The sequence below is a fragment of the Mytilus californianus genome, unplaced genomic scaffold, assembly GCF_021869535.1.
Source record: "Mytilus californianus isolate M0D057914Y unplaced genomic scaffold, xbMytCali1.0.p SCAF_3, whole genome shotgun sequence".
Classification (NCBI taxonomy): Eukaryota; Metazoa; Mollusca; class Bivalvia; order Mytilida; family Mytilidae; genus Mytilus; species Mytilus californianus.
This window is the reverse complement of record NW_026262679.1, coordinates 63,890,228-63,912,885: the sequence shown is the minus strand read 5'-3', so window position 1 is coordinate 63,912,885 and position 22,658 is coordinate 63,890,228. Positions and strand designations below refer to the sequence as shown.

The following is a 22,658-nucleotide window of genomic DNA, read 5'->3' as shown; positions in this document are numbered from 1 at the left end:
AAGAATGGTAACCATTCATGTTGCTTGGACAGAAGCACCTTTGTTTCTGGCCATGGTGTTCTTCAAACAGAGGGAAAAAACCAACAGAAATTAAGAAGCATATTTTTTAGAGAGTGACAAATTTCTCAAAGTCAACTGGTATGCACCTTAATTTCTTTTTATGCCCCACCTACGATAGTAGAGGGGCATTATGTTTTTCGGTCTGTACGTCCGTGTGTCCGTCCATTCGTCCGTCTGTCCCGCTTCAGGTTAAAGTTTTTGATCAAGGTAGTTTTTGATGAAGTGAAGTCCAATCAACTTGAAACTTCATACACATGTTCCCTATCATATGATCTTTTTAATTTTAATGCCAAATTAGAGTTTTGCGCCCAATTTCACGGTCCACTGAACATAGAAAATGATAGTGTGAGTGGGGCATCCATGTACTATTAGTGCAGCGGCTACAAGCATATTTCAGACGAATTGTGCACGTCCTGCTACAAGCATGAAATTTGGCATAGACCTTCCTCAACTATTACTCTTTTATTTCAGATAGGGAGGCATTTGAAAAAAATGTCTCACTTCCGGTAAAATCCAAAATGGCGGACATCATACCTAAATCAGCCCAATATCGATGGCTAGTATGTGAAAAGGTGTTAATATCATGCTACTATCATAATATTTGGTACAAACCTTTTTTATGTACTACTTTTGGATATATTATATAGATTAGATGTCTTCAAAAACCCTATTTCCGGTAAAATCCAACATGGCGGACATTGTACTAAAATAAGCTTATTTTTTAGGGAGGGTAATTGAAATGTGTTTTATTGTTTTGCTACTATCATTATATTGTGCAGGAACCTTTCTTTGGTGCTTCTCATGGATACAATGTATAAGACATATGTCTTAAAAAACCCTTACTTCCGGTAATATCCAAAATGGCAGACATAGAAATATCAAATTTTAACTTTAATATTCAACTTTTTTTCAAAATGTAAAGAAAATGTTGTTTTTTTTGTGCTGGTCCTTAAACTTTTGGCTTTAAGTTATCCTCAAAACCACTAATTCTATTCTGTTGTAAATGTTTAAATACAAAGTTAACACTTCCGGTAAAAAAATATCAAAGATGAGTCCTCAATCCATATCTTCGATGTAGAGTTTTGGATAGATTGATTAAAACAAAATAAAATCACTAATAATAGTACTAAAACATTTTTAAAATTACTACTATTTGGCCAAAAATACATGTTTATTCACAGTCACCACCACATGCACTCAAAGCAGTGCACGGGAGACCCGATTTTCCACATTAACAACGACCTTGGCATCCTTTCTTACATCCACAATGTACAAGCTTCTGACAAAATGATGAGGCCTCAGAAAGAGTTTTTTTAAAGTGATCCTCTTTGTCCCTTCGCCATCCATTAGCGCCAGGACTGGGTAGCATAAGAGCCAATTCCAAGCTCGTCCCCCTTAACACCTGCCTTAGTATATTGCACGTTTAACATGCTGGAAAAGACTAGACCAAGTTGAGGGAATAGCCTCAATTAGCCTTCTCTTTTGCGCAAATAGTTATTTTCTTGCTTCGTTAACCATGTTAACCCCATCTGATAAGTTTGTGCGATCTTACAGTTAAACCCCGGTGATTTAGGCTGATCAATCATCATTCCTTATGTTAAAGTCACATCTTCAAATGCCATCAAAGTCTCCCACGCAGTCTTTTTTCCTTTTCAAGCGAACATAGAACCGTATCACAACCGGTTAAGGCATGGATCACAATAAGTCTGTATGATCACTCATTGCCTAGTACATTTGAAAGGTCATTGATAGATATTTATCCAAAGCTTTTTGCCCTCCCAAACACAATCCATAGTTCGTCTACCCCTATGTCACGGAATAGCGAAATAGTAATGACAGCATCATCAGTAACAACTGTTGGAATCATGACTCGTTTGAGTTAGTGTTTCACTGCATCAGACACATGCACCATGATTCTAGTGTCAGCCTCTTAATGCGAACATGGTGCTAAACTTGAAATACTTCACGTGGTGGATAAGATAGAATAACCTGAGCATTTGTTGCTACAACCACCATACGCATCCAAGACTTCATCCACTCCTGTAACAGTTTTAAGGTATTTTTTAAGGTAAGGACATAATACCCTATCAGCATACTCGTTATGAAACACCTTGAAACTGTAACAACAGTGGATGTAGTCTCGGATGCGTACATAGACAATACCGGTAGTTTACAGACTGCTACAAGAAGCAAGAGCTACATTTAGGGGAAAGGGAATACACAGGCGAATCCAGGGTCAAAACAAATTCCTCAAAATTGGCAAAGTTTTCTGAGAGATGACGACAATTAGAAAGAACTTTTTAGTTTTCATTCACAGCAGATTGCTCAATAGATTTTGAGGAAAAGGTAGTTGTAGCAACAAATGCTGAGGATGTTCTGTCTTATCCACCACATGATGATGTTTCAAGTTTAGCACCATGTTCACATGAAGAGGCTGACACTAGAATCAAGACGCATGTGTCTGATGCAGTGAAACACAGACTTAACTGAGTCATGATTCGAACAGTCGATACTGATGTTGTTGTCATTGCTGTTTCGCTATTCCGTGACATAGGAGCAGACGAACTTTGGCTTGCATTTGGAAGTGGGAAAAGCTTTAGATATATATCTATCCATGACCTTTCAAATGCACTAGGCATTGAGAGATTACACGTTTGCTGGAAAAGGAACTGCCTTGGTTACATGGATGGTGTTTGAAGATGTGACTTTATCATTTAGAATGATGATTGATCAGCCAACATCACCAGATATGGATTTGATAATGTCATTGATAAAACGATACGTGGGTTTGTTGTAAGATCGAACAAATTTATCAGATGAGGTTAACGAAGCAAGAAAACATGTGTTTTTGGAAGAGGAAAGACTTATTGAGGCTTTTCCACGACTCGGTCTAGTCTTTTTCAGCATGTAAAACGTGCAATATACCATGGCGGGTGTGAATGAGTAACAAGCTTTGAATTGGTTCCAATGCTAACTAGTCCAGACGCTTATGAATGGCGAAGGAAAAAATATAATCCATGGGAACCCTTTTGGACAACTCTTTGTGAGGCCTCTCCATCTTATCAGGAGCTTGTACATTGGATGTAAAAAACAATATCATGGTCTTTGTAAATGTGGAAAATCAGCTCTCAGATTGTGAATAAACATGTATTTGCGGCCATAAATTAGTAATTCAAAAGATGTTTTAGTACTTAAGTGATTTTATTTTGTTTTAATCAATCTATCTAAAACTCTACATCGAAGATATGGATTGAGGACTCATCTTTGAAATTTACGCCATATTGGTTTTTTTTACCTGAAGTGTTAACTTTGTATTTAAACATTTACAGTTGAATAGAATTAGTGGTTTTGAGGATAACTTAAAGCCAAAAATTAAATGACCAGCACAAAAAAAACATTTTCTTTACATTTTGAAAAAAATTTAATATTAAAACAAAAATTTGATATTTCTATGTCCACCATATTGGATATCACCGGAAGTAGGGGTTTTAAAGACATATTTCCTATATATTGTATCCATGAGAAGCGCCAAAGAAAGGTTCCTGCACAATATAATGAGAGAAGCAATACTTTAAAACACATTTCAATTACCCTCCCTAAATATAAGCTTATTTTAGTACAATGTCCGCCATGTTGGATTTTACCGGAAATAGGGTTTTTGAAGACATCTAATCTATATAATATATCCAAAAGTAGTATATAACAAAGGTTTGTTTACGAAATATTATGATAGTAGCTTGATAATAACACCTTTTCACATACTAGCCATTGATATTGGGCTGATTTAAGTATGATGTCCGCCATTTTGGATTTTGAAAGCCGCCGTACTATATGGACACATTCTTGTTTTCTTTTAAGTTTTCGAATATTGTGGATTCATTATTATTTGTTGGGTACCAATTTTCTTGTATAGGTTAACCATGTAATTAGATGTTCAATGAAGTTGAAAATTTCTATAGGCTTGTATACAGACTTTTGGAAATCTGGGAAATGAAATAACCATGAAAATATAAGTTTTCCTCAATTCACGAAAATTGGTATCCATGAAAATAATTGAATCCACAGTAGGTTTACTCTAATGAAACCATTAATGCATATGATTACTAGAAAAAAAAACTTCTTGATGTTGAGACTTGAGGTAAATGAGCTGACTTACTTAATGTTCTGTCATTTCTTTTGTAGCAATTAAAGCATGTTGCACTTGTTAATTTCAACTTTACCAGAGATGTTATTTATAGAGATTTAGATAGTAAGTACATTTCTGAACTTTTATTTTACTTTCAAACTACAGAAACTACAGCTGGTGCCCTTAACTTGTTGCAGTCTGCACCAAAAACATTTGTAATCCAAATCTTTTTTTTAGCTCATCTGGCCTTAAAGGCCTTGTGAGCTTTTACCATCACTTGGCATCCATTGTAAACTTTAAAAAAAATCCTCTTTCCGAAACTACTGGGCAAAATTTAATCAAACTTTACCGGAATGTTCCTTATGGAATGTAGTTTAAAAATTGCATCAGGGGATTTGAACCATGAACAAACATAACTGCTATTGATAAAAATTGATTATTGGGGTAAAATGCAGTTTTTGGTTTATATGTATAAAAACTAAAGCAGGAAGAGCAAACCTGACAGGGTTAAAATGATCAGCAGGTCAAGGTTCTATCTTCAGTGGAATTTTTAGAAAAAACAGATAACTTGTTTTGGAGTTATTGCTCCTGAAATTTAATATTATAACAAATTTCATAGTTTTTTGGCTTTTATCTGAAAAACTAATAACAGTTAGTGCTATTTCAGAAAAAAATGTATGGGGGGTTGGAGGGTTGGAAGACACTTTATATTAATATGTATGGGTGATGGGTATCAGAGCAACTTTTCACACTATGATTTTGAATTACAATTGTCTGGGTGGTGGGTGCTGAAACAAATTGCCTCCCCCCCCCTAAGAGCAAAAGTGACTTCAGTGATGTCGTTAAAAGCCGGCAGCCGGCTATTTTCGCCGGTAATTGTCCTTTTCCCGCCAGCTATTTTTGCATAAGTTAAAAAAAAAATAGAGTAAAAACAATAATCAGATTATCAAAAAATAATTGTTCCATTGAAATTATCAGCTTTAACGATAAAAGTCGCGATAAACAAGGATGTAAAAATCAGTGTTTACCTTTGACTAAAAATAGGTCACGTAAATTCAGGTCACTGATTGGTCGTCTATTTAAATTCGGAAAGTATCGTATGTTTGCAAAGATAACAAGAGAGACGTTCCGATGGTCATTAACAATATGAAGCGATCAATATACCTTTTTCGGTTTTGGCTTCAAGAAAACAAAGAAAGTCAAAGAAGATGACATTAGCATGTTATGAAATAATATCAGTCAAATAAAAGAAAGTATTATATACAATGTTGTTTATAAGAATCTGGAAAACAGTACCTTTTGTAGTTCCCTTTTCAAAGCCCACGTGGTGTCCAGAGAATGAAGGTCAAAAACGAAAGTAGAATTTTGTCAACCACAAATAAAATAACATTAGTTCAAATTGATTTTAGTTTCCTACTTACTGAACAGTTTTCAAAAAAAAGAAAATCAGAGGAGATATCAATTTTATGACAATGCTTTTGAAATACGTGTACAAGTCTTTTGAGAAAAAAGGGGGGTCATTTGTTTACAAAGTACGTAGTTACGCAAAATAAATTGACCAAGATATTTAATAAATTCGATTATTATAGAAATGAAATTAAATATTTCATCTATCATCTACATTATTCAAGGACAGAATTCTTTAGTTGTCTTAAAAAGATATGTAAAAAAAAACTGGTACACAGGGCATGAAGATTCCAATTTGGTAAATTATTTTTTTGATTAAATTTGATTGAAGTCAACAACAAAAATAAGACAAAATTTACATTTCCCCAAGCATCTAAATCACCTCCAGGTATGCTCAGAATGCAAGGTTTTGAGTCTAAAATGTCAAAATTTTCTTAGGGGAGCATACGATTTTATAAATAGCAACTCAGCTACAGTTTTATACGGAAGGAGATTTCCTAACTTTGCAGCTCCTGTTGACTGCTAGTGAATATGGTTTTTAATTTTGTAAAAAGGGGGACCGGTTGTAAAAACAAAACCAAACTATTTTTATAATAATTAAAACATATATAATGTTCTCAATGTCAAAATTACAATTTTTATTATATACTAAATAATTCAAGTGATATTTCAAACTAATCTTTCAGTTCAACCATATTCACTAGCAGTCAAACTGCTGGAAAAATGCACAGAAATGTATATTGGTCATGCAAGTTGCCAATATAACAGCAGTTCTAAGTCTGGATCAAATGCGAATATCAATCTGATCAAATTTACAGAAAATTCAACCACCATGCTACTAATTTTAATTAATCATTTACATTATCTTCATTGAAAAATGATGTTTTCAGTGGTCTGAATAAGGGTCCAGGAGACCCCCAAAATGCAGGATTTTGCACCATTTTTGGTGGAAGAAGACTTCAAGTCTTCTGAAAGCCTTTACTGTCGGCTGTAAAATCATTGAACCGTTACGAGGACGTATGCCGTATCCCTTTCTGTGCTTTACAATTTCATAACAACTTCCGTGCCATATCTTGACACCGATGTTTACACAGTACATGATCTAAGCATCTGCATCATTTAATTTATTAGTTAGGCTTGAAAAACGATCACTATCGTTATGTTATAATTTATCATGTTTTAATGTATTAATATCAACCCCTTTATTTATGTAAATTATTAGATTTCATCTCATCTTACATGAACCTTATTTGTTTACTTGATGTTTTTAAAGTAGAGTTTGTAGTACTACAAATATGCATGTGTGAATTTGGTATCCGGTCGGTTCGCCCTGATTGCATGTTCGCCCTTGGTCTGTTCGCCCTGAGTTCGTCCCCATAGAGTATGTTCACCCTGGGTTCCTTCTCCTTACTTTTATCGTGTTATATTTTTATGTTAAGTATATTGATTTTTGGTTGAGTTATGAGTATTATTATTTTTGGAAGAAAAAAATGCGTTGAAAGCAATAATGGGACAAAGCAGGCTGGGTTGGTGGGGGCTGCTTTTATTGTAATTACCTTTTATGCATCTTCTTCCACCTCAGAGCAATCAGCTCTTTGATTAACAGGAAGTTGTTGAGTGATGAATCTGAAAACGCATCACATGGTATAGCTGACTTGTATAAACCCTGAAACCAAATTTCAGAATGGACGGACTGACGGACAGACAGACCCCCGGCCGTAGGCACGACGAGCAAGCTCGTCACCGCGAACGGCTGTGCAGTCCGCATTTACTAGCCGGCTATTTTAGAAATTTAACCTGCTTCATAAAAACTTACTGACACCACTGGACTTAGGAAAAAAGTTCAAGTGAAGGTATGGAATTTTCAGACATATCAGACAACCCATTTTGTGCTCCAGAATTCTATGTTGATTGTTAATCAATGATATAATCTGGTTTACTTCGGCAACAAACTTGAAAGTTAATTAGCTTGCAATCAACAATCAATGAATAATATATTATCTGTTGATAATACGTTATAGATTCATTATAAACGTAGAAAAAAAAATGTATAAAGGACTTAGTTTAGTATATATGCATGCATTGGTTCAATAATTTCCGTAACAATAAAAATACAAGAAACTTGTTTCATATGATTTTTAGAATTGCCAAGTTTTATATGGTGTAATCAATGATCATTCATGTTTAATATTGATAGCCTTTGACTATTGTTTCTCATATTTTATCAGGTATTGGTTATATAGTTGGGAGACCTGTGAGATCAACTTTAAAAGCCAATGGAGGAGTTGATACAGCCATTGATAGTGCTTTTGATCTTGCTTCAAGTATGTACCATGTTTTATACATATATAATAAAAAAAAACAGTGTAAAAAAAACCATATGATATTTGTTGCCTTTTTAGCTCACTGTAAGACATGTAAGATTATGTCATCACTTGGCGTCCGTTGTCGTCGTCTGTCGTCTTAAACTATTTCAAAAATCTTCTCCTCTGAAACTACTGGGCCAAATACCTTCAAACTTTAACTAAATGTTCCTTAGGGTATCTAGTTTATAAATTGTATCCGAACTTTGTATCTATTAACAAACATGGCCGCCATGGCTAAAAATAGAACATAAGGGTCAAATGCAGTTTTTGGCTTATATTTTCAGAGGAATCGAACAACCCATTGTTGGGTTGCTGCCACTGAATTGGTAGTTTTAACAAAATTTTGCAGTTTTTTGTTATTATTTTGAATATTATTATAGATATATATAAACTGTAAGCAGCAATAATGTTCAGCAAAGTAAGATCTACAAAAAAGTTAATATGACCAAAATTGTCAATTGACCCCTTAAGGAGTTATTGCCCTTTAAAGACAATTTTACACAATTTGTTCATCAAGTTTGCTAACATTTAAAAATCATCTCCTCTGAAATACAGGTGAGCGATTCAGGCTCTTTAGAGCCTCTTGTTAGGAGTAAGATTTAAAATTGTTCTGCTTAGAGTCTTCACTTTTCAATACCGATTTGGGATTGCAATACAGACCAATTGGAAATGCTATGGTCACAATTCTTTCTTGCAGTTGTAATTAATCATTCATTTGGTTAAGAGTTACATAGCTCAGAAATAATGTGAAGGTGGCGACTTTGAGTGTCTTAATTAGGCCAACTATATGTACTTGTATCGTTGTTTTTTTTTTTATGCACTGTAAAGCGCTTAGAGTAAATGTTTATTTAGATAAGCGCTATATAAGCACTGTAAATAATAATAATAATAATAATAACTAATTATTAGAAGATTTTCATCCAACTTGTGGAAAAAATCGGAGCAGGTAGGAGGATTTTGATTTTGATTTTTCTTTCCTCTGAAACCCTTTCATATATGTTTTTCATATGTAAGGGTAATAGAAATTGTTTTAATATACACGTATATAAAGAATTCTGCATACTTGTACCACTATCAGTAAGTAGCAAAAATGTGGAAGAAGGATATTTTTTAGATTACTTGCATCAGTTTGCTTTCGCTTTCTGAGCTTTTTCAGGAACATTATGGGCCTTACCAGCTAATTTGAAATGATAACCATCCACATCAGAGTGATTAACCCCTATGAATAATATCCTAGGAGCAAGAATCACTACACACATTGGTATGAAAAACAAGTACAGATTGAACATAGATGTAAACCAGATCTGTGTGAAAAAATACTAGGGTTGATAAGATAATATAAGATAAGAAAAAATTAAATGATTCAGCATAAGTCAAATATACAACACAAGCTCTAAGGAGCTTTTAACGGAATATAAAAACATATACAAAAATATAACATAAAAACAGTCTAAGATATAAACAACCTGCAATACAAAGTTGAATCTCACACATAGCATGCAATAAAATTTTAGCAGCAAATTTAGAATGAAGTAAAGCATTTATCTATATGTTTTACCTATTTAAAAGTTTAAAAATTTAGAATTAAAAATATGGTAAAATATAACTATTTAAATAAATAGATTACTTTTATAAAAATCAAATAAAAAAGTTTGGAACTAGAGTATTTGCTTCGAGATATAGAAATTTCAAAGAACAAAATATTTTCAACATGCATTAATTACCCAATTTCTGGAAATATGTGTCAGAAACTAAAAATTAAATACATAAAAATTCATGAAGAAATACATCAATGCAAGTTCAAAGCAACAAAAAAGCAACATAAATAATAAACAGCTCAAGAGTTATCTGCAAGCAGAACAGCGAAATTCCAAACCGTTCCAAGACTGAACAAGACTTTTAAAATGTGAAAAACTATTTTCAGTCCTGAAATGGTTTGGAAGGCTGTTCCATAAAGTTGCGGCAGCAAATTTGAAAGATTTTATACTGTAAGTGTAACGGGTCAACTTTACCTGTGGCACATCCAGAATATTTACATACCTGAAAGAATACTTTTGTTCATAATCTTGAAAGTTTCTAGAGCCATTGTTTTTATCTGTCTGATCTGCAAGGAGGGCACCTTACCTTTATGTAAGAGGTCCTCGTAGGAGCTGCTATAATCCTCGTATACAAAACAGGGTGCTTTCCCTGCACATATTCTAGCTTTTTTGAATTTTTCTCAGTGCAAAAGTGCCATAACAAAGGGCAAAAATTAAAATTACTAAGCATAAAAGTATGAAAAATAGTAAGTTTACTAAGTCTATCCAAAGCAGAGCCCAAACGTTTTAAAACATTTAGTTGCTGTGAGGCCCTCCTGCAGATCGAGCTGATATGAACATCAAAATTTAACTGATAATCAATTTCAATGCCTAATAATTTAACTGTTTTTTCACATGTAAGGTCCGAATTTTGAATATGTATAGAAGAATTTTTTTAAAGGTCTTTTTGCCAACAGCCAAAACTTGAAACTTGTCTGGATTTGCATGCATTTTATTCACCCAGAACCACTCAATTAGTTTTTTGACTCCGATTCAAAAGTTGAAATTAATAAATCAAAATCTGGAGTGCAGAAAGACAAAGTACTGTCATCTGCAAAGTTATATAAACTACCATTTTTAACAAAAAGAAAAATATCATTTATAAATACTTTAAACAACAATGGCACTAGTATAGATACCTGTGGTACGTCCATTCGTCCGTCCGTCTGTCCCGCTTGAGGTTAAAGTTTTTGGTCAAGTCAGGTTAAAGTTTTTGGTCAAGGTATTTTTTGCTGAAGTTGAAGTCCAATCAACTTGAAACTTAGTGCACATGTTCCCTATGATATGAACTTTCTAATTTTAATGCCAAATTAGAGTTTTGACCCCAATTTCACGGTCCACTGAACATAGAAAATGATAGTGCGAGTGGGGCATCCATGTACTATGGACACATTCTTGTTATCAAGAGCTTCACGCCAATCTTCTAACACTCTGAGTAGTGTGGTCTGACATCCATGTCCACGTCTAAATGCACACAAAAAACGATTATAAATTTTATCAAAGTATTCAGTTAGTTGAATTTCATATATTTTTTCAAAGATTTTAGAAAATATGGGTAAGACACTAACTGGTCTATAGTTTGCTTTCAATAATGGGTCAATCTTTTTATGAAGGGGGGTCACTTGGGCTTCTTTAAGTTTATCAGGGAAACAGTTATTTTCAATTGACAAATTTACAAGAGTAGTCAGCTGGGGCAATATGCTCAATTGTTTCTCCATAGGCGGTAATGGTAACATTTTCTTCTGTAGCTCAGTCCATATCGTAAACTTGGATATGTATGATGGCTCGTTTCGAAGCTGAGAAATTTTCGCATATGTGGTTAAATTTTCGGGGTACGAAGTGTGATTCATTTTTCCGTAAATTAGCATACCCCGAAAACCCTTTCGTGATGCGACTCTTCCTGGTAAAAAATCCCTTTTTTAACACAATGAATTCTTTGAAAATTTAATACTTTGAATACATTTAATAACTCCATAGTTTTTACACATTTATTCTATGGTCCTCTACTTTCCAAATCAACACAAATGGTTGAGCTCAATCACTTGTTAAAAATAGAAACATGTCCAATATCACTACACAGAGATTTTTTGTTTACACACAAATTTTGTGTTCCTCAATTTGAGGCACATTAGGGATATTGACCCAATATAAATTGGGGCAATATGCGCAATTGTTTCTCCATAGGTGGTAATGGTAACGTTTTCTTCTGTAGCTCAGTCCATATCGTAAACTTGGATATGTATGATGGCTCGTTTTGAAGCTGAGACATTTTCACATATTTGGTTAAATTTTCGAGGTACGAAGTGTGATTCATTTTTCGGTAAATTAGCATACCCCGAAAATCCTTTCGTGATGTGGCTCTTCCTGGTAAAAAATCCCTTTTTTCACACAATAAATTCTTTGAAAATTTAATACTTTGAATACATTTAATAACTCCATAGTTTTTACACATTTATTCTATGGTCCTCTACTTTCCATATCAACACAAATGGTTGAGCTCAGTCACTTGTTAAAAATAGAAACATGTCCAATATCACTACACAGAGATTTTTTGTTTACACACAAATTTTGTGTTCCTCAATTTGAGGCGCATTAGGGATATTGACCCAGCTGTGGTGCAATATAAGATTTACAATTTTTTTACTATTTTTGCTGGAATACCATCGGCTCCTGTAGCCTTCTTGATGTTTATTTTATTCAAGATTCTATCGACATTTTCCTTAGATACTTTCTTGAATTCAAAATCAGAAACATGCTCTCTATTACAGGGCTTCCAAAAAATATTTGAGCAAGCCGGACATTTTTTCAATCCCGTTTTTTATTTACTTTAGACAGGTTACCCCATAACAAGAGATGGACATAACCATATGATAAAGCCATCAAACTATTAAAGGAAGATAAACTTCATAGACTTCATACTTTTTCAGTTTTTATATAAATTCCATGTATGACATTAACAATCAAATTGATAGTGTATGGTTCGAATTGGCATATATCTGCAGACTTAACATAGTGTATTAGTCAGTCGAGGACCAGCTTATAGTCATTTGATAAACTTGTTTTCCAATACCGGATATTTACTAGACGATGATAGAAAGCGGAAAGGAGACAGTTGTGCAAAATCCGTTTATTTTTATCTAGCATTATTGAGTTTAAACAGTTCTTTTTATTTTATTCCTTAGGGAAAATACTTGAGATGAACGTCAGATAATGGTATAAATGACATTTTTATGGACGCATTAATACATAATAAATATCAGATTTGTGCACATGCCCACACTTCTTATAATTCAGTCGACGTGGTTCTGTCTGTTAAACTTTTTTTACCATCTTTGTAAATTATGATCTACTCGTTTTAAATACGTTTTCTGATAGTCTTAATCTGTTTTGCTAAAAAGTAGTTAGATTTAAACCAGGAATGTTTTTAATTTTGATAAAAATAACTTCCAAAAAGATCGATTGATGTCTGGTACAAATAGCTTACCCGACACAGGTGATCATGTAAGCGTACTTTCATTCCGCCGTGTATTTATTCCGGGTAACTGTTTTTCACTAGAGAATATTGGATGTAAATAGTGTGAAAGCGTTGATCTTGATATCGTTGTTTTGTTTATATAAGACCGGTTTATTGTTTACATAAATAAATGGGTTAAAATTAAAACGATTTTCAAGGAACCAGTTTAATTAATCTGAGCCAATCTAGTAAATATAAATATTGATGAGGAGGATGTTTTTATAACTCGAAATACTGTATCAATGATCAGGACATTGAACTTGATATAAATCAAATTTAAAGAGCAGATTTGTTCTTACATAAAGTTTCAATTATAGAAGCATCCTTTTATATTGACATAGAAGATATGATTTTATAGATTTGCATAGAAAAATTTTTTAAATCTTATTTGTTGATAAGCAATATTGTGTTATCGTGTGTTCAAATGAGTACTAATGATCCCAGGGACAAAACTTAAAGGGAGCCCAGTCGCCCATGGCTCCTAGATTTTGAGCTGGGCCCCTAAACTTTCAGGTAAATTTCAGTTGAACATATAGAAACTAATTATCAAATATCTGGTCTGGGCTCCCAGCTTGAAATTCCCAAGTTTAGTCCCTGTAATCACTTCTCAATTAATGTATAGATCTAAAGCACTTGTCTAATTAATCCCGGTATAAAATAACTAGTGCAATCATTCCGGTACAAAATCACTAGTATAATCATTCCTTGTTTAAAAACACTTTCATTCCTTGGATGAAAACTCTCCACTTTTTACATAAATCAACTATGCAAGTTTCAAATACACTAAAAACTTTAAAACCACATTTTATATATATTTCCCCTTAAAAAAAACCTTTTTAGAACCTTATAATGACTGGTGGATGTTTTACACTGGACCCGGATAGAAAAACCTAGTGAATTTTCGTTGGTGGATAAAAATCACTGGGGATTTTCTTCCTCCGGATAAACTACACTGGCGGAATCAAAATACTATTACAATCACAGGTAAATCTCACCTGTTAGATACTTAATCAACCATGATTGTAATGAGCGGGGATTATAGTAGGGCTTGTTTATAGGGTACTGCCACTTTTATGACCAGGAAAATTGTGGCTGTTTAAGGCACAAGGTCAAGTCAAAATGGTTGATTTTTCTGATTACATGAACGTTGAAATGGCAAACCCACATAGGATGTCCGTTTCATGCTTGGCCCAGTCGGACAATGTCCGATAAATTTATATTTGTCCAGCAAATATGACCGTTTTGGCAGCCTTGCTCTATTACTCAAAATCTCTTTTATACTTGGATGGTTTAAGGGGTCATATACCACATCTGCTCCAATTTTGTCTGCTACTGTGGAGAAAAAGTTATTAAAAAGATTTGAAACTTCATTTGGACTATTTGTTGAAGGCGGGTCTTTGACCTATAATTGTTAACTTTTTATACATTGTGACTTGGCTGGAGAGTTGTCTCATTGGCACTCATACAACATCCTCTTATTTATATTTACAATTTTGTCATTATCAAACAATGATATTTTTTGTTCTCCACAGTTTCCCTTTTTTGAGAAAAATGGTTTGACTGTTTTCCAAAACTCGCATGATTTTGACCCACCAGAGCAACATTCTAAAAAATATACTTTTATTGATTTTCTCTTTATCTTAGTCACCAAATTTCTTTGTTTTCTAAATTTCTCCCAATTTTTGTCACTCTGGTTTTTAGTATATTGTGAATAAAACATTTGTTTTTGATATATGGCCCCTCTCAGTTCTTTATTCATACATGGTAGTGTTTTTCTTCTTTAAAACCTAGATTTTACAGGTGCATGTTTATTTAATATATTTTTGAAATCTTTTTCATGTTCATCATTTATACTATTTAGATCTTCCTCAGTACAATTTTCTGAAATCTGTATTTTCTGTAAATCATTTGTAAATTGATCAATATCAAAAGTTTTGTAACTTCTATATGTTACATCCCTGCGTTTTTGTGCAGGTAAATTCCCTTTCACAACTGTAGAAATAATGTTGTGACAGTCACTAACACCATTTGGACTATTTGTTGTTTTAAAACACATATTCTTTTTACTTGTGATAATAACATCCACAAGGGATGGGATGCTTTGAAGATTCTTCTGCAAGATGCATCAACTGGCTAAAACATGAACTGAATCTGAAGAAGTTGTTTAATGACTTTATTGAGTGACTGGGGGTTAGAGTGTGTGTCGGATTTTGTCAACATATAAGGATAGTTTGGAAGTTCTAGTCATACGTAGATCCTAAACAGTGTAATACATTGCACAAGTTCGTATCATTGAATCAATTTCTTTACTCCAGTAATGTTTTTCATACCAATGTGCATGATTCTTGCACTTTGGATATCATTCATGGGCAATTATCTGCTAAATTTCCAGACACAAAGCCCATGGACAATTTTTAAATGTTTTCTAATCATTGAAATTTGTAACGTACAGGGATTTGGGTTCTTTGACAGTGCTAATTACTTCAATATTTCATGCCCTTCCCGTAATCAATCTCTCCTACTTGAAATGTACCTTAGCCATTGAGATTGACTTAATTATTATGGTTAGACTACTGGAAGAAGTATGAAAACAGTGTCAATATTTTGCAAGAGGAAATTTTGCATGCAACAAAATTACCAGCGTGGTTACCGGAAACAAAAATAAACAATATCTGAAAATATTTTTTAGAATAAAAAAAAATCAGGGGGTACAATTAATTTTAATTGGCCTTACATACCTTTAAACCTCTTGAAAGATATAAAAATATCATGTCATAATGTGTTCACCCACTTTTCAACTGAATTTTACATATTTTTAGCTTCCCTTGGCTAAAGTGACACATGGGTTATTCTCATCACTTGGCGTTGGTAATGGTTGTCTGATAACTTTTACAAAAATCTTCTCTGAAACTAGTGGACCAATTGGATCCAAACTTCAAAATCATCCTTATGGTACAGGATTCGAAATAAGCGGTCACCCGCTGGCACGTAGCCACTGAATTTCACGATGGGCCAGTTGATTTATTGGGTCATCTGCCTGCCAGGCTACTTTATTTTCGGTAGTACTTTCATTAAAAGTATCTTTTTATAAGTAGAACATCCTTTAAAATATTCTTAAAACTAGGTGGAAGATACCAAAAGGATATTGAACTTGAAATCGATATGGGTATATAAATAGTTGTGTTATAAAACTTATAAAACTAAAAATGACTTATTTGATTTTGTTAAGATCCTGTTGCGTTGATTGGTTTAAATATCAAGTCACGTTTGCGAGAGTTCGCAATGCATGTTTTTGATCAGTCAATTTATCATGTCAGGTTTTCGATAGTTCTCATTGCATGTTGATTGGTCCAAATAATAAGTCACATTGGCGACGAGATTTCGATTATTAAAAAATGTCAGCCCCATACTTCTTCTTCTTTCGTTAATCAGCAAAGGAAAAGTCCTTCACGCTGATGCTGTGTCATCAAGACATTAAATTTAAAATGATCTAAAATGGAAAGAAATCCTGGATAATCATAGGTCTGTTCTATGTTCCTTTGGAATTTCAACCAAAGTTGAAGAACTGGATCTTCCTTCACTGTATTGGATACCTAAACTACATAAGTGTCCTTACAAATAACATTATATTGCTGGGTCTTCCAAGTGCTCCACGAAACCTCTTTCTAAATTATTAACATCAATTTTATCAGCAATCAAAACCGGAATTAAAAGTTATTGTGAAACTACCTATTCTAGAGGTGGCGTGAATCAGATGTGAATACTGAAAAATTCCAAAGATCTTTTAGAGTACATACAATCTAAGACTCTTTCATCTTGCCATAGTATTAAAACATTTGACTTTTCTACACTTTACACAAGTATTCCAAACTAAAAGACAAACTGAAAGAGTTGGTCCTGCTTTGTTTCATAAAAAAGAATGGCCTAGCTATGTAGATACAAGTTTCTTGTCTTAGGAAGGGATAAATCGTACTTTGTAAAAATTCACTCTGATTAGAACAAAAATTCTCTGAAACTGACATTATCAAGATGCTTGATTTCTTGATTGACAACATATTTGTCACGTTTGGAGGAATGTTTTGCATTACAAACAAAATGCATTTACATGTTAAGGTTTGTGATTAGATCAGTTTAAGATAAACAACTAATGTTAAGTCAATAATTTTTGGTATGCAGTTATATTGGTGTATGCAAGTCTCATTCCCATGGAGATTATATGGTCCCACCCCCTCATAATTTTACAAGTTAAAGTTTGTGTTTAGGTTAGTTTAATACGTTTGAAGGACATGTTTTTCAACAAACAATCAGCATTCCCATGGGAACCAACTGTGCTCCTCTTCTTGCTAACTTGTTTGTTTATTCATATGAGGCTGACTTCATACAGGAACTTCTTAGGAAGAAAGAAAAGAAGTTAGCAGTATTCTTTATCCTCACTTTCCACTATACAGATGATGTTCTCTCACTAAATAATTCACATTTTGGTGACTATTGTTGAAAGCATCTATCCCATTGAACTTGAGATAAAGGATACAACAGATACAGTTAAGTCAGCCTCATATCTTCACTTACATCTAGAAATTGAAAATGATTGTCGGTTGAAATCAAAACTTTACGACAAAAGAGATGATTTCAGCTTCCCAATTGTGAACTTTCCATTTCTATGTATCAACATTCCAGCAGCACCTGCATACAAAGTATATATCTCCCAGTTGATACGATATTCCCGGGCTTGTATTTCCTATCATGATTTCTTTGATAGAGGGTTGCTGCTTACAAGGAAGCTATTAAACCAAGAGTTCCAAATGGTGAAGTTGAAATCTTAAATTTTACGGACACCATCATGAGTTGGTTGACCGTTATGGAATATCCGTTTCACAGATGACAACAGTTATGTTCCAATTGTCGCAACTTCAATCCCGTCCCCTTTTCCCCGAATGTGACCTACCGAATTGGACTTATCACTGGGTTTGTACTAACATGAGCAACACGGTGGGTGTCACATGTACAGCAGGATCTGCTTACCCATCCTGAGCACCTGTTTTTGGTGGGGTTCGTGTTGCTCAGTCTTTAGTTTTCTATGTTGTTTTTTGTGTACTGTTTGTTTGTCTTTTTCTTTTTAGCCATGGCATTGTCAGTTTATTTTCAACTTGTATGTTTGAATGTCCCTTTGGTATCCTTCGCCTCTAATTCTTAACAATTACGTTCCTAAGGTCAAAGTGCCTAAATTGAATAATTCCAGAATTGAAAACCAAAGAGTTAATGAAAAAAAAGATCAAAATAGTAAATATTTACTTAAATGGGAGACTGAATTCATGTGGTTAAAAAATGCTGAAACTGGAATGTATAGTGAAATATGTAAACAATGTGAAACAACAGGGATGTTCATCACAGGATGTTCTACCTATAAAAGGCATTCCATAATTTTGTGTTGTGTAATGTTATTGATAGAGAAGAAAAGGTCAAAGATGTTTAAATTGTCATGTCCATGTTGAATAAAAATGTTCAATTACCATTCTTTATCATTATCTTATTTTTGATATTGAACTTTTGAATCTTATTACACAGTTAACACATTACTACATTTAGGAAAATCAATGGTTTTTTTTCTCAATTTTATAGGGCCAGTAAAAGTCTGGAAGGGCAAGTTAATTTAGAAAGGAGTTAGCCCGCTTGGCCAGTTAAAATAAAATCTCATTTCTATCCCTGTGAAAAATGTGTCCCACTGCCAAACAACATGGACACTAAGTCTAAAAATAGTACAATGGGGTGAAATGCAAGTTTTGTTTATTATTTTAAAAATTATTATAGATAGAGAAAATCTTACTCAATAAGTGGGAAACATATTATAAGAATATTAAGATCTACCTTCTGCTCAGTTTGACAAAAATTGCCACAAGACTCCTTATTGGAGTTTTTTTCCCTTCAATGACATTTTTAACCAGTTTTTGTGTTGCATAGATGTCGGCGGCGTCGGTGGTGGTGTCAACAATGTATAAATTTGTGATTAGGTAAAATTTATGGGGAACTACTGGTCCGAAGACACAGTTATCGTCCTTTGATTTTCGTTGTCTACAAATTTAGTCCCTTAGTATGGACAGTATATAACTTTGAAACTTTTGCTTACTTTACATGTATAAGTTAATGATCAGGTCAGTTTAAAGGGAACCACTAGTGGTAGGTCAATGATATTTGGTATGTAGATGCATTAGCATTGGCACATCTCATTTCCATGGAGATTGTTTTGCTCCACCCCCTCAGTCATGGTCTATTGACTTTGAATGTTTTGCATAGTTTGCATGTTAAAGTTTGTGATTAGATTAGTCTAAGAGGAACAACTAATGAATAATAAAAAAGCCATCATAGCTGAAATCATCAGTCAACTTGTAATTTGAGTTATTGCCCTTTAAAGATGATTTTTACTATTTTTTTTAGTTTTTGCCTTATATCTTGAAAAGTATAATAGATCTATACAAATGTACATAGAAACTTTAAAACGCGAAAATGATCAGCAAGACAAGATTTTCAAATATGTCAACATGACGGAAGATTTTATACACACAGAAGAAGAAGTATACTTAACAACAAAATTATTTTATTTACCTGTGTATAATATGACGCAGGTTTCTTCAAAAGTGATGATTTTCTAAAAATTGTTTGACATTTCACAGTGATATCATACTTTAACTTTGTTTAAACCTGTTTATTTACTTTTGACTTTAATTATTTATCCCTTGTAATTTTTTATTAACTGTGTATTTGCATTCAGGTGTCACAGGTCAAATCTATTCGTTCATTGTGTGTTAATTTACATTTTTTGATTGAGTTAAGTCTTCCAATTGATATATTATAGTGTGTTTTTCTATGTTGTGATGTTATACTGTTGTTTCAGAAAAGGGAGAAGGTTTGGTACCATTGAAACGTTTGGTCCCACTGCAAGTGTTTGCACCTGTTCTGGGTCAGGAGTCTGATGGCGGTAGTTGTCGTCTGTTTGTTTGGTTCATACGTGTTTCTCGTTTCTCGTTTTTATATAGATTAGACCGTTGGTTTTTCCGTTTGAATGGTTTTACACTAGTAATTTTTTGGGGCCCTTTATAGCTTGCTGTTCGGTGTGAGCCAATGCTCCCTGTTGAAGGCCGTACCTTGACCTATAATGGTTTACTTTTATAAATTGTAACTTGGATGGAGAGTTGTCTCATTGGCACTCATACCACATCTTCCTATATCTATGACTGAAATTGTCAGTTAACTCTTTATAAAGTTATTGCCTTTCATGATGATTTTTATCAAAAAGTGGCCATTGTTGAAGATGCAGGTGAGCGACACAGGCTCTAAAGAACCTCTAATTACCTGTTATGTTGAAAACTGTTATAGATACAAAGAAACTAAAAGGCAAATATAATCAGCAAGACAAGATCTACAAATAAGTCAACACAGCCAACATTATTAGTTGACTCCTTCACTCCTGTGGACTTAAAAACTGATCTACAAATTTGTCGAAAATGCTGAAATTGTCAATTGACTTTTTATGTAAGTTATCATCTTTGAATGATAATTTTTAACCAGGTTTTCTGAGAAATGGTGAAGTACAGCTTGCAGCTGCAAACAATTCCCTTATGAAATTAAGGAGATGTGCCAATGAGACAACTTTCCACCAACTTTCCAAGTTCAAATGAAGAGGATGTAAGCAATTATAGGCAATCATACATCCTTCAACAATGAGAAAAATTCATACCCTATAGTCAGCTATAAAAGGCCCCAACATGGAAAATGTGAAACAATTCAATTGAGAAATCTACTGGCCTAAATTATAACAAAACAATTTAAGAAAAACAAATATGACAGACAAGAACAAACTACAACCAACTGTTCAACCAATGCTTTTTAAAATGTTGTTACTGATAACCAAATGTAGGCCAAGTTTGATATTGACGATTTTTACTTTTACCATTCAGGAGTTATGGTCCTTGACAGATTGAAAATGCCACTTTATCTCTTTATATGCATTAACTAATGCACTGTTCAGCCAATTCTTTTCATATTCTAATATGTTGGTACTGATGACAAAATGAACATCATGTTTGCTATCAACTATTTTCACTGTAAGAGGACATATGATCAATGATATATTGGAAAGTAGACACGTGCACATAAAGTGGCAGATCAAACAAGCCTGAAAGTTAACCATACATTAGAAGACATCATACTAGCTGCCCTCTTAAGTTGAACAATGGTTACCTTTAAAATACAAAAAAAAAACAGGTTTGCTATCACCTAAACTAAAACTGCAAGCATTAATTCAATAATTGCAAGCATGCTGCATGCTAGTGATTTTAAAGTAATTGGAACCAAGCAGAATGGTTGTGCATGCTCAAATGCAATCTTATTTGATTGCAGTTTAATTGCATGTCATCATGATCACAATATGATAGCAAGATGATCAGGGTTTGATTGCAGGATGAGCAGCTTGATTGCATGCCAGCTGATCATAGGTCGATTTATTGCAGGATGATCACGGTTTCATTGCAGAATAATCAGTTTAATTAGGGTTGGGGGTGTTAATTTCATATGCATAAATTTTACAAGTTTATCATCCTGCAATTTCTATTTCTTGGAAATATGGTAAGCTATATGGACCATTCATCTTTTTTTGTGAGGAGGCTTGGTTTTTAAAAAAAACAGGCCTTATTTTTACTTCACTCGTGAAACTTTTTTTTTATCAATAAAAATTTGGCACCACTAGGTAAATCTTGAAATAGGCATAGTGTTACCTGATTATTAATGAATACATTTAAGATTCCCTTCAAGAATAACTGTTAATGACCCCAACTGTCATTTAGCTGCCATATTTAAAAAAATAATAATTTACAAACCTTGTGTCCCTCATTCTGCAAAAGGTCCAGTTGAACATTGGTTAAATGATGGATGACAATGATGATGTATGATGATATCATTTAGGAATTAAGAGTGATTACTGTAAATGCGATTGAATAATGGATTCCTCCTGACTCCAAAATAGCTAGAAATTAGGTGTAGGAAACTGGCTCCTTTGAATAGAATAATTATTTCATTTCTTATTTTTGTAGAAGTGGATACCATTGCAATAGCACTAATTGAACTGAATACAAGCATAACTTATGTACGAAACAATGCAACATCATTGGAATCTGCTGTAAATGCAACAAAGAATGAGATCAGCAATGATACAGATTCATGTGGTAATTCTTGCAGTGGAGCACCTAATGTATCAACATTAATTGTTAGCATAGATGCCAATTCTGTTAGTATTTTTCTTAAGATGTTCAATGTAAATGTGCTTCAAACTAGCTTAAAAAAGTCATCAAAGATACCTGGGTTATGACTCGGTATGCCAGATGCATGATTTGTCTATACAAGACAAATCAGTGGGACTATAATCAAAACAGCTAGACAGTCACATATATTAGGAAATTGAAGAGAATGTTGAATTATACAATACTTGTTTTACATGAATACTAATAACAAATGTACAGCTGAGTACCAGTATATTGCATAGAAATAAGCAAGAGAAAAATTTGTTTATTCCCCTGCTTCGAAGAGGGGGTATACTGTTTTACTCCTAACTGTCTGTC

The 22,658-nt window shown here is 33.6% G+C and overlaps 1 protein-coding gene and 1 long non-coding RNA gene across 3 annotated transcripts in view; both read left to right on the top strand.

The window, feature by feature from the left end:
* The window catches only part of LOC127733190 (uncharacterized), a 222,126-nt gene that overhangs the window by 46,057 nt on the left and 153,411 nt on the right, over window positions 1–22,658 (top strand). The window lies entirely within an intron of this gene.
* The window catches only part of LOC127733119 (prominin-1-like), a 226,586-nt gene that overhangs the window by 51,849 nt on the left and 152,079 nt on the right, over window positions 1–22,658 (top strand). For both annotated transcript variants that reach the window (XM_052242417.1, XM_052242418.1), the window contains exons 6-8: window positions 4,243–4,309; window positions 7,822–7,917; window positions 22,134–22,327. In XM_052242417.1, the coding sequence (XP_052098377.1) occupies window positions 4,243–4,309; window positions 7,822–7,917; window positions 22,134–22,327 (357 nt within the window). The remainder of the gene's footprint in view (window positions 1–4,242; window positions 4,310–7,821; window positions 7,918–22,133; window positions 22,328–22,658) is intronic.